The sequence below is a fragment of the Zophobas morio genome, unplaced genomic scaffold (assembly GCF_036711695.1).
Source record: "Zophobas morio isolate AGI-343-1 ecotype UQ-CSIRO unplaced genomic scaffold, CSIRO_AGI_Zmor_V1 ptg000012l, whole genome shotgun sequence".
In the NCBI taxonomy this organism is placed as follows: Eukaryota; Metazoa; Arthropoda; class Insecta; order Coleoptera; family Tenebrionidae; genus Zophobas; species Zophobas morio.
Genome location: NW_026972117.1, coordinates 28613441 through 28626843, shown reverse-complemented (window position 1 = coordinate 28626843; position 13403 = coordinate 28613441). Strand labels below are relative to the sequence as shown.

General features: G+C 31.4%; 1 protein-coding gene across 5 annotated transcripts in view; it reads left to right on the top strand.

The window, feature by feature from the left end:
- LOC135128144 (triple functional domain protein) overlaps positions 1-13403 on the top strand; it is a 180400-nt gene that overhangs the window by 140114 nt on the left and 26883 nt on the right. For all 5 annotated transcript variants that reach the window (XM_064055028.1, XM_064055031.1, XM_064055029.1 and 2 more), the window contains exon 18: positions 10271-10343. In XM_064055028.1, coding sequence (XP_063911098.1) covers positions 10271-10343 — 73 coding nt within the window. The remainder of the gene's footprint in view (positions 1-10270; positions 10344-13403) is intronic.

Sequence of the window (13403 nt, the reverse complement as noted above, 5' to 3'; positions counted from 1 at the left end):
CCCGTCACTCTTCAAGTATAATGTTTAATGTAACGTTATTGTTACTGAACACAGTATTTACGTGAACAAAGCTCATCCATAAAGAACATGTAAAATGAATAAAATAATAATCAAACAATGCGACGAAACGGTGATTTAGCAAATACAAAATACATACACAGATCTGGCACGCTGATTTGGCTGAGACAGTTCCCCCAGTTGTTCGCCAACTTTGATGCCACTTCTAGGACACACAAGTTAGTTACTGTTTGAATGTTATGAGTGCACTTGACTTAAATTGTGTGCCATTAAAACTGGATTAAATACACTGCGATGAAAGGCTTTGATTTTTATTTTTACTGATCTGTAAGTACGGAATTTAAAATTTCGCTATTAATAGGTTACTTTTTACTTTCATTGTTCTCATGTTTATAATGCGTACATAGGAAACTATTTATAAAATTAAAATAAATAAACAAAAATTAGGAATACTTCATTAACATTCTTCCCGTTACAACCGTTACTGAGTTGTTTTATAACTACCAAGTGTGATGCACTGACGCGGAGCTCCTTCATTTTGCGTTTTTATTTGCAAAAAGTTGTGAGGTTGTGGAAAGTGTGAACACATTTAAGTATTGCCAAGAAATTTTCGGAATGTCAAACTGTACACGCCATTGGTAAGAATTTTTAATTTTGATAGTGTAACTCGTCAGTTGTCGATTGGGACAAGAGTCGAAAAACATTTAATCACTCCGTTATTGTGGGAATGCCAAACACCTGAGCGAATTTCTAGTTTTTAGCGAAACGAATGATTCACGTATTTTGACAAACGCGTTGTATTTTATATCGAAACTCCTTTATTTTTTAGCCACTACTCAACTTCCCGATTTATTTTTGTTTTTTAATTTTAGGTTAAGCTTGCTTCTATATTTTCGCAACAGTTTGTAAATAAGGTGCTTCTATGATGGTACCCACATGGCGAATATACATTAATTCCTGTCTGAGGATTTATTTTTATGCGAACCAGATTTTATATACTTTGTAGGTTTATAAATTACAATCATATTTTGTTCTCAGAATGTAAACAGTAATTTTTCAAATCAATTTTTTATTGAGCATTGTGGAGTTTCAATGTACTGTAACCGCAATCAAAAACTTAATTGAGTTTTGGGTTAGTGTACAATAAACATCTGTCGATTTAAAATCAAACGTTCAAATCTAGAGAATGTAAATCACCGCGTCAGGTAAAATTCACAGACTTACTTCAATGTGATTCTCCATAAAAGGAGTTGTTTTTATCGCCCCGGGAGATCGATTACAATCTTCTTCTAACACGGTCGTTACATGATAAACTGGAAAATTGCCATGATTTTTAAGAACAACAATTGCGGTGTAGACGTGGTCTTACATTTCATTATTTTAAGGTTATTGTTGTTTGGAATTATTAGATTATACGCTTGGTTTCCTCTTGCACTGCAGAGAGCAGTCATGAATTTTATGATTGTTTTTGATTTATGTTCATTATGTTGTTGTGGGTATTCAGCCTTGTGTAATGCGAAGTAGAATTAAATTTGGTTTTTTTGAAGCGATGGTGCGAACCACGAAATTGTTGAAGTTTTTAATTAGAGTTTTGGCACCTGCACTTTAGTTTCTCTCACTGCTTTAATTTAGGCATATAGAGTTTTTAATTTTTCAATAAGGCATCCTTTTAGATGCTTAAATTGTAAACAAAGGAAAAACTCCTTACCAAAGTAAAAATAAATAAACTTTTACATAGAAGTTAAATATGACTGCTTAAATAAACAATGAACAGAAAAGGATTTCCTTCCACTAAAAGAATTTCAATCTGGGGAATATTATGACTCATGGTTTGCACAACGTAGAAATACCTACAGATAAGATATATTTCCGCTTTTGACTTAAATCAGTGGAAATAGAGTCATTGATCGTAAAAAGTGATGTGAAATCGTTAGAGCTTCAATGGAGTACACGACGAAACGAAAGTGCAGTTTTAAACATGTTTGTGATGTTTATGACAGATTAGTGCATACTCATGTCTTGAACAAAGGTATGTTTTGCTTTCACCCTAATAGTGTTTTATGTATACATTTCTCAACGGCACCATGTCGCACCTACTGTCACAATGCAAACAGTGTTTACATTTTTCTGAAAGTATGTTAATGGTTTTCTTATTTATTGGGACGGTCTTGGATAACCCAATATAATTAGTTAACGCACGCGTATCACATGTGTTACCGCCCCCATTTTCCAGAAAAATAACGCAAGAGAGCTATAATTTGCATGCACATTTTGTACAACTATTTTTATTTTAAGCTCATACATTCGTCCGTACTGGAAGCGGTCATAAAACATTCATTATATAGGCTAATTCTTGACCTACGATAACCTGAGACCATATGGTGTTTATGTGACGCCTACGACTCACAAATACGGCCTAAGGGTAAAATTTTATGCACTGGACCTTGATTAACATATGGTTTTTGCAATGCTTGTTATAATCAGTTCTTAACAATAACAGTGAAAGTTTTATGTTAAAATTTGGGGCGGTAATCTGTCTATGCGTTACGCATGGTAATATTTTACAAAATTAACTTCGAGTTAATGCATGATTAAAATACACATATGTTGTACTGAAGTAAATCCAAAACAAATAGTCATTAAGCACCTGTACAAAACCAATTTTCTATTTGTCAGTTCTTCTCAACAAAGACTTCTACAACGTTCTTGAATAATCTAGATTCGTTTGGTTTGTAAACAATGAACGATATCTTAAACTATCAATTCAAAAGATTCAATTACACTAAACTTGTACACTTGATTTCTGTTTAATTAAATGCCTGATTTTTTCTGCTGATACCTGTCATGTTACTTGTACGAAATTCATGATCTTATAAATTAAAAACTCTTATAGCTTCGGGGTACTGTTAGTATTATCACTTGACCTAATTATATCAAAATAATACAAACACAGTGAAAAGTGACATTTAAAACTTTCACCCAACCTAAGTAATTTTTCATTATTAAACGTAGACAAATTGAGATATCTAAAAATAAACAGGTTTATTCTGATATATGGTTAAGGTGTCCTTGTTTCTTAACTCCTCTTTATAACGTTCAAACTGTGTATTATGCAAAAACACATTGTAAAGTCTGAAATATAAGATGGTGTGAAGGACAAACACGGTGTTGTTTGAACTTGAAATAAAACTAGACTGTTTTAATATTGTCATCATATTATTTAAATACAATTGAATCATTAAATATCATTAGCTGTCCAAAAATATAGTAAGTATATGAAATATTAACATTTGACTACCGTGATAATAGAAAATTAATGATTTCTGCAGTTGTACAAAACACAATTACCTACAACTCGTCAAAGTCTTTATTCTCATATAGCAAAGTACCTAAAAAAATATTGAAATGTTAAAACAGCTCTTTTTTGACGGTTTCTTCTTCAATTCTTCAAATAACGAAAAACAATAATGTAAACAAATAAACACGTATTTTATTACTATCTTGCAAAAGTCGTGGGATTTCTCGACCAACGCCGTGTCCAATTCATGCATTAACTGTACAATACGAAAATGATTTACGGGTGCTAAAGATGTTTTACGAGCATTCGTACACAACGTTTCTTGTACTACGCTGCTGCATTTGAACAATGAATAAATTGGTGGAAATGAATTATACTGATTTATAGTGAAAGTTCTGCTTCTGCATTGTATCTTTTCGGGTCCATTATCGTTCTCATCTTTTAAATAAAACAGGTCTTAATACGTTGTTTCATTTTGCACTTTTTGGCGTGAAAAGGGGACTTCACATACAAAAGCATTTTTTAAGGTGCCGTGAATAAGCTCAAAAAAAGAATTTTTTGTGTGCGAAAGTGTACTTGGGCTCACTAGAATAAAGTTTTTTTTTTTGACTGGACAAACCAACTTGGTCTAAACCTCCCTCGTCCCTAAAGTACAATCAATTCATACATGTTAAAAGAATCATTTATTAATCTTTCACAATGGATAAACATTTTAATTTTATATATGTGCAAATACTTTCACTACATTTTCTTAATTTTTTTTTTACTTAATTTGTAAAGTAAATCGTAAAATTTTGTTTTGCCTAAACGTAAAAATATAGACACACGATATTATTACATTTCTGTTCAAGCACTAGAGATGACGCTATGAAGTTTTTGGAGGCGTTGAGCGATTTACGATATTTACAGTGATCGTATGCATAATTTCAAAGCAATCGATTGTATGAATTTTAGGATCAATTGTAAAAATTTATTCTACCATTTTGATTTTTTTTAACCCACATACTTAAAAGAGTGGATTAAGGATATTCGAGACATTCAAGAGAAATGTACTTCGCGATTGTGAGGTCAAATTTTTGAAAAGAATGTTAACATATTCATGGTAACCTCAAAACGTATGCAAAATTTTGAAACACTAATGCATAAGATTAAAAATAAGGGTTAGTAGCTACAAGCATAGAAACTTACTTTTAGACTCTCGATAACCAAAATTTATTCTTGCATGTCCAGCAATAATTGGATGACGTCATCTCTAATTTCTCTTGAAATTTTATATAATGATAATAATATGTTTTAAATTATCTGGATAAAAAAATGATTTATTTTAAAAAATCTGCAGAGTTTAAGAAATTTGTAGGTGAAATGCCTGTTCTAAGTCAAACCAAAATTTTGATTCCTTTGAGTTTTTTCTGTAAAATAACAAATTATTGTGCATTGCTAAATAAATCATATTTGAAATGTACAAGATATTATGCGTCTGCACTTCTACTGTAACCACAATTTTAACCGTGCATAAGCAAATCATTGAAAAAAAAAGTGAAAAATTTGTCTTTAAAACATACTTCAAAGTTATCATCAGCTTGATAGATTCCTAACTAAAATTTATGTCTAGATCCCCACAAAAAAATTTATAATACCACCTTAAAAGTAAGGAAGTATTGTAATAGGGTGCATAGGACGAATGGCTACTTTCATGTTTTCGCGAAATTTTCATGACCCCCGTAAATATGAAAAAATAGGTCTGCAGTTTCCGTCTATCAGTTCTGTCAATCTGCCGTCTGTCCACCAATTGTTGTCAAATTTTAGACTAGACATCCCTTCAAAAATTTTCACATTAAACATTGTTTAAATTTTATAACATAATATACACACTGGTGGTTTATGAATCTGCCTTGAGTTTTTCCCCTAGGCAAATTTTCGCAAACAAAAATTATTTAACAATATTTTATAAGCAACGCTGATTACGGAGTTTCGGTGGCGCAAGGGTTAAAGTCGCCAATCTCGGACTGCATCAAAATTTCGCTAAATCAAATTTTTATAACTTTTAAAAGAAGTGGGATTTGTTGTACTGTACTTCTGTCGACCAATTTTTTAGTAGAAAAATATCTATAAAATTTACAAGCTTTTATAAATTATTCAAAGAACTGAACTCGTTTGATTGTGCTTCAGATGCGATAGAAGTTCTCTCTAAATAACTTGAGACCAATTATTTATGAAATTCCTAAAAATTGTGTAAATCTGAAGAACAGTCATCTTGAAACACAAAAGTGAGCTTTCCAGCTTTCCTTCTTCCATTGTGTGCCATAAATAACTGTTTGTAATTTTCTTTTTCAGTGATAAATGTGACACTAACGATGTTTTTAAATTTATTTAAGTACCACTTCAAAATCATATTAAATTAGATTCAATTATTGTTGCAAAATATTACCTAGTTGAGGGGAGTAACCGTTTAATCACGTTAGTATAACGCGGAAGGATATAAATCCCGCAATATCGGAAAGATAATTTTTACAGTGATATTAGCCAACCTGATTTTGTGGGAAATTACACAATTTATATCAACAATGTCAATGTTTTCCCATTGTACCATATCCGTTTGCGCCAAAATTTTTTATGAATCATATCTCACAGGTTATACTTACTATCTAGGAACGTAAAATGTGTATCACTTGCAATGAGGTGATAAAGGTTATGTACTTATGAACGTCTGAAGATACCCGCATATTTCGAACGAAAACAGGTTGTATTTGTGCGGGTTTCTTTTCACTGGTAAAGGTAAAGAAACTACATCCTACGGACATCCCAAAAATTTTAATACTTGTAAAGTATGCATAATGCTACCAGCTGCTATCCTTTTCTTTCCCAAGTGTCGGAAATCGTTATCTTAGTCGGTCAAAACTCTTATTGTGTATGCTCTCCCTGAGCATTAGTTGGTGCGGCTTGAAGTATATGGTTCTTTGAAGTGATTGTCGACAAGCGCTCCAAACGTTAGTAATATTGTTTTCTACCTCAAGTATTTCCCCGTCTCCCGACTGTTATTTGATGCGTACATATTCACGGTTATATAATTTTAAGTTTCGTTTTATAACTAGTTGTCTGTGTTTGCATGCATTGCTCCGTGTTTTGAGCTTGTGTTGTGTAGCCTTATGCCTCACAGTGTGGCGTTTAGTCTGGCGAAAAGCTGTAAGTTTTTTAAATATTTCAAATGAAGTTCATACCTTTTTACATTTTAAGTATTCAAAGTGATAATTTTTCGAAATTAATTCTATTTTAGAAGGTTCCCGATGGATCAGTTTCGTGCCTGTCGAGTAGCGTTGAGATGCAAGTACGGTTTACGGGAATAATTAGATGCTGAAGGATTTTCGGTGCATACCGATTATACATACATAATTCTGAATTTCTAATTAAATTCTCTGCGTTCCGCATGTAATTAAATGTACACAGCAATAATTAATTTATGTCATAATATTGATACACACCTTGTAAATTTATAATTTCAATTACTAATTACTGTCTGGTTGCTGCATGTATACATTATAAGTAACATAAACGACACAATCTATTTTCGCCATTATCCAGTAACAGGGATTTAATGAAATCAGAAGAAGTAATTTACGTTAAGCACGTTCTGCAATTTATTTTTATGTATGAACTGTTTCAAGTAATTTTAGCTAAACAGGACGCACAACCATAAAACATTTACTTTAACTATAATCTGCTACTGTAGTCTTATCTTCGCGCTCTGCTTAAGATTATCGGCTTAAGCAGTTACTAAGCAACCATATTATTCCAACAGAAATAGTAGCTTTGCAACTATCCAAGGTGATGTAAACAGCCACTTTTTCCTATTGTTAGTTGTAATCTTGCAAATCATAAAGTACACGATATTTCATCTAATAATATCTACATTTTTTCGTTTATGAAGTACTGAAATTTGACTGTACATAATTTAATAAAGAAATCTGCAATAATTTTGTTCTTAGTGTTTTTATTACAGTTTCTTACAGCACAATTAATGTTTACTTATCTTTGTAACTTTTTTGTTGGTGAAATAAAGTGATGACTTTAAAATGTCTTTATCCTAAAAATGTTTGGCCTAAATTATTATGCCATTATTTAGTACAATAAATAGCAATTAGTACTAGTAAGAAACATGCAAAGTTTACATATTGTGCAATAACAACAAATGACGGTGAAGTGACTACTTGCCAAAATTCTGAATTTTGGAAAGTGCAACCTTCAAAAATAAGTGTACTTTCATCAAAAAAAAAAAATCCAAAACCCAACAAGTCTGTTACGGTTACAATATTTATCAGTGTCTAGCAATGCGTATTTGGTTTTGTAATAGTTTCGCTGCAATTTTTTTTTTTCTTGAAAAACATTTAAAAATCAGTTCCGTGGGTTTAGTTGTACTTATCAGGTGTTTTTTTAAAGTTGTGCTCTAGTTGGCGATGACGCTTAGGTCAGCCGTTTTAATTGAACTGCTGACGTCATAGCCAACTAGAGAAGAAATTTTGAAAAATCACACAGCACTATAGTACTCTTCTTCAATTTGAGCATTTATCTTCACACATATAAAAAGTTGAAGTGAAACACCCTGTTCATAAGCTGAGCAAAATTGCTCCATTTTGCCCAAATATACATGGTGTTTACGCCAAAAATTCAGAGGGTTACTGTTTGAATTGTTTTAAGATTTTTTGATCCTTGAATGATTTTCGCAAAAATCTTTTATTTCAAAGATAGGAGGCGACAAAAGTAAAGTAAAACTAGGATGTACTACACATATGAAAATCGCTGGATTGGTCGAGACGTCACTTATGCTCTGCCTACTCGATCCCTAGACTTAAATCCCTTGGATTTTTATTTATGGGGCCATTTGAAAACATTGTACACTAACCCAGTGGAAAATGAAGAAGATTTAAGAAATCGGATAATTGAAGGATGTAATGCATAAGAAACAACCCTGATATTTTTGAAAAAGTTGACCAGCCAATGGGGAAAAGATTTTATCCTTGTTGATGGTAGTCAAGAATCTTTACATGTGATATAAATTAATAAAGTGTTGTGTTTTTTTTTACCATAACGTCTTGCGAAAGTCATCCAAGGACAAAGAATTTTAAAATAACCCAAGGAGTACTCCCTGAATTTTTTCCGCATGTTTATTAACAAACAGCCTGTGTAATCCAGAAAGAAAACTGCGATAGGCGTATGTTGTTAGTCTGGCAGGAAAAAATATTAAATTTTTATTTAAATTGTTTTGAAATTTCGAATATTGACAAAATTTAACATTGCCGTTCAGAAAATAATTTTCAGCTTTTTATATTTAGGTTGCGATCTTCAACCTTCGACCGGTCAGATAATTTTTTTGTCTATTTATTTATTATAATTAATTAAAATCGTTTTTGTTTTTCTTAATATCTCGAAAACTAATAATAATAATCATAGTATCATGGTTATATTTTGTGAACAGTGTTTTTAAATCAGTAGCGAATTCTATACAGGTTAAATTTTGGTGACGTTACAAAAAAATATATAAATAAAAAAAATACTGAAGAAAATTACCTGATATAAAGACTATAACTTTTTTATATTTTTATACAAACGTATAATAGATATTGTAATACAATATAGAATATTTTTTGTCATCACAATTACCTGAAAATAAACGAGAGTTACTAAAGGTAGTTTACGATGGAAAAAATTATCCACTACTGATTTGGTTCTACAAATTCAGGTTTTTTTGGCTTACAAAACTGTGCATAATAATCTTAATAGATAGGTTACCACCCTGTATACTGCATGAAATTTCCAGTGTTTGTCGTTGCCAGTCTAAAACTAATTTTATTGTTTTATATTGTTAGCATTGATTTGTCGTAGAATTAAAAAATATGTAATAACTGCAACTGACACACACACTGATAATAATTTTAAAAATGTTTCCTACGCAATTTTCAAACACAAAGAATAAAATTCTCAGTTGTTTTAATATGCGGTTCAAAAAGATACATAGCGGATTTTTACAAAATGAAAGAAATTTAACCAAACCGAGCTTAACCTCTTATCAACCCACATCCGATGACCGTGTGACATTAAATAATTAAATAAATTACATTGTTCGTATGTTTTAAATGTTTCCAGTGGCGTACATGCTCTTTAATCATAGATTTGAGTCATTTTGTTTCTCTTTTATATTTTCCTAACATACAATCGTGACTAGATATGAAGTCTCTTTTGTATTTAATTCAAAACGAGACAATACTTTATTATTGGCAAAATAAATCTTTATGCATTAATATTTATTTTTAGTTTTAATTCTGATTCAGTTAATATTATCACCCATTTACAAGATTTTATGTAACCGGGGTCTGATGAAAGGTATCTATATGGAACAGTAATTACACAAACTGATAGCTGAGAATATGTTATCATAAATCAGATGCAAATTTTTGTAATGGGGTCGATTTTAATTGGTTTGCTTATCGTGGTTTTCTTCATTACCATTAATACCGGTACCATCTATATTTGCATGAAAATGTATAAACTGCAACAAATTGCTTTTGTTTCCCCTTGTTGTCATGCCTAATATCTATGGCCTCAAATTTCAAATTGTGTTTAATACGCGATTTCTGCAACCTTAACCAGATTCATTCGAATAACTCACTTTAAATATAGTGCACCACATGGTAAAAATCACTAAAGCGTATCATACTCGTCGGACAAACATATTTTGTTGTTAGTTACAGCACTTGTGAAGTGATAATCTTATTGCTCCTTAAGTTTTATTTATGAGTCTAGTCTTCATTTAAATTTATCGCTTTTATTGCAACATGCAATTTGTGAACTTCAGACGATAAGGTATCTTACTTTTGGTTGTAGGTGTTAGCCTTCCGGTGCATTTATTATAAATGCTTATTAATTTATGGTTACCTTCATTAGTATTCTTTTTTGTTTCAGACGCCACTTCCAACGATACCTCAGGAACAGTCAACACATCCTCGCCAGTTAACAAACGGAGGGGATTCAGTGGGTAAGTAAATATTTTACTGTTTGAAACGTGAAGTATAGAATTAACACTAGTCTGCTTAAAAAGTCATAGTTCCTGCTTCTTAAAGGCACACTTACACACTTGCGTGTTTGTCAAGACGACCACCACCATGATTGTAGAAATTAAGATATCTGGAAGCTGACAAAATAGTGTCGTCTTTATTTCATAATGTTGCTTGGCAAACCTGCAGCTGTGTAAACGATGCTTAACAAGTTTCTAATTCTTTGCTAAGTTATCGACTGTTACCTCTACTGTGTTAATGCGTTATGGATGGCTGAAATTTCACGAATTTTAGTCAAATAACAGCATAATGGGAGTTTATAATTAATTCAGCTTTATTAAAGCTACCCACAATGTTAAAAATAAAATGCTCATATTATTAGCGAAATCCTTTTTTATATGTATGTTATATATTCTATTTATATACGAAATTATTTATAGTCGCAATGATTTTCCGGATTTAACACCATTTTCAGCTCAGTTAGTTGGGCGTCTAATTTATAAGACAATATATTTTACCTGTAGCTCACAGTCTGTATCGCGTAAATAATCATAATTCGTGCCCAGATATGCAAAAGAGGGTAGTGGTATAGTAGGTTCGGCACACGCAACTGACGATGACCTTTTTGTAAAACCACCATAAGAAGGAAATTTCAAGTTTAAAGTGAAGTCGATGTGAACTGTAGGAGTGTAATGCGCCCTGGTGTGTCGCAGTAGTGTTAATGTTATTACTTGCGAAGGCGTCATAAACAATCTGACACATTGAAAAAGGTAATTTTTTTACAACACACCACTCTGTCTGACATTTTATGACAACATTTAATTTTTTAAGTTATATTTTTATTCTCACGTAAAGTTTACCCACCTTGTCGTTTATATAATGAGTTTCGGAATTAGTGTGTATTCACAGTGTAGTCTTTATCTTATCTTTATCAACAAATGTAATTATCATAATCAGTTCTAATTTTAAGGTGCTTTGACAGTTGAATCTGAGCAGCCGCCCGGTGTTTAACAATTTTGTGCAGAACATATTATAATGGGGAAAATAAAACCGTATTTTGAATATTTGTGTTGCAGATGTGGATCTCGGTGAGAATTCAATCATTATTTTTGTTATCATTATTTGACACAATTAACGTGGTGTCATAAATTCTTGTATGCTGTAAATGAGTTTTCTTAGAATTGACAACACAAAAGCTGACTAACATTCCTAGAATTTTTTAAAATAGATATTTAACATCCGTTTTTGACTTCTTATATCTGTGCTGCAACCCGTTCTTGGAAAAGCTTCACCCAAAGATGACAGAAGTGTAAACTTAGACATTGCAAAATGCACTTTTGTTTATTAGTTGTGTAAACAGTAAAAACATGTTTTTAAATCCTTTGTGAAAATACAGACAAAATGTTTTATGTTTACATTGGGAAAGATGAAAAATATTCACCAATTGTCAGACCTCTGGTTTATCAATGAAAGCACCTAGACTACACACTGAGTTTTTTAAAGAACTATTTTTAACTCTGATGGTGCGTTTGTTTTGCCGTAAAAAAATCGGAAGATGAGAAACACGCAGATGAGTAATAGAGTAATAAATATGTGAAACTGTGAAAAGCGATAACAATAATGCATATTATGTGGAAGTAGTTACGAATGACTCGCACACCGTTTAATATTTACCCAAAAATGTGTCACCTACTTGTTCTCATTTCAAAATAATCCAAAATAAGAGAAACTAGAAGGAAGTGACATGACATAGTTATAGATTAGTACTTTATGTTCCTTTATGTCGCAATAAAAAGGAATACCTTCAGGGACATTAAAATAGATGCGTTTAACCTCAAACATTCGCATAGTGGATGATGTAATTTGTCTTTCTAAGTGCTAATAATAGCATAATAAATATATACATTGAGCTCAGTTTTTCTTTATTCTTTATGCGTTTTTTTTTTTTTTTTGTGTAAATAATGGAGATACAGCTTCTTTTTGCCGTCTTCTGATTACTCATAAGAGTTCATAGATAACATTATATATGTACATGACTATACATACCAATATAGTAAAATGTGACTTTACGTAAATAGGATTTTTTTTGTTAAATTATTGTTATAAATTGGAACCGTGGACAGTCTTAAATGTTTAAACATTAGACTTCCATTCACATCGATACTTTATTATTGCAAATTAATATTGTTTTTCACCTATCCTTCAGTTCAATATACCTAATAAATAAATCTGCAGGTTATCGTCAAGGGTTTGAAAATGCAACGTAAAGAAGAAGTTACATTTGATAACAGAATATACACCCCTGAAGATTCCTTTTACTTTTTTTCTTCCTTAAGCAGTTGATGACCATATTCCAATATTTAACTAATGTGCCCATTATTATCGCTTTCATGTTCGTAAATGTACCTAATCTCACTTACTTTTCATAACATGGTTTATAATGTCTGATCTATCAGATTTCTTTCTTTTTTTATTTGTGTTTCTCTAAATTTTATTCTTGTTCATTTTTGCTGTGATTATGTCCTTAACTCTAAAACCTTTATCGCCAGACTACATACAGCTATGGGGAAATGTTTTTAGGTAACAATTTTCACTTGTTCTTTTTTTACTTCCGGCAACTGCAGTTACTTAATAAATCTTTCTTTAAATTTCTTTCAATTCATAAATGTGAATGAAGTCGCTCATACGACATACACTTTCCTTTAAACACTTCAGTAACATTTGACGTTTAGGAACCAAACTATCAGTGCCACTTTATTTTAGATAAATACGTGTTGTAAAAAATCTAGAAACGTAACTATTGCATTAAGTACATTTTATCAGGTGCTTAGTATGTTTAGTTTACATTAGTCATGATAAGTTAAAGATGGAGTCATCCTCGCTCATATTGTTTTATTGTTTAAATAACATATAAATTTAATATAATTAAACAATGAGATCACGTAAAAAATTGGTGAATCGTTGTTTCATTTGTGTATTAATACAATACGCAATATTTTTAAATGTCAAGATAGAAGGAAAGAAGTCAGAGTTAGCTATGA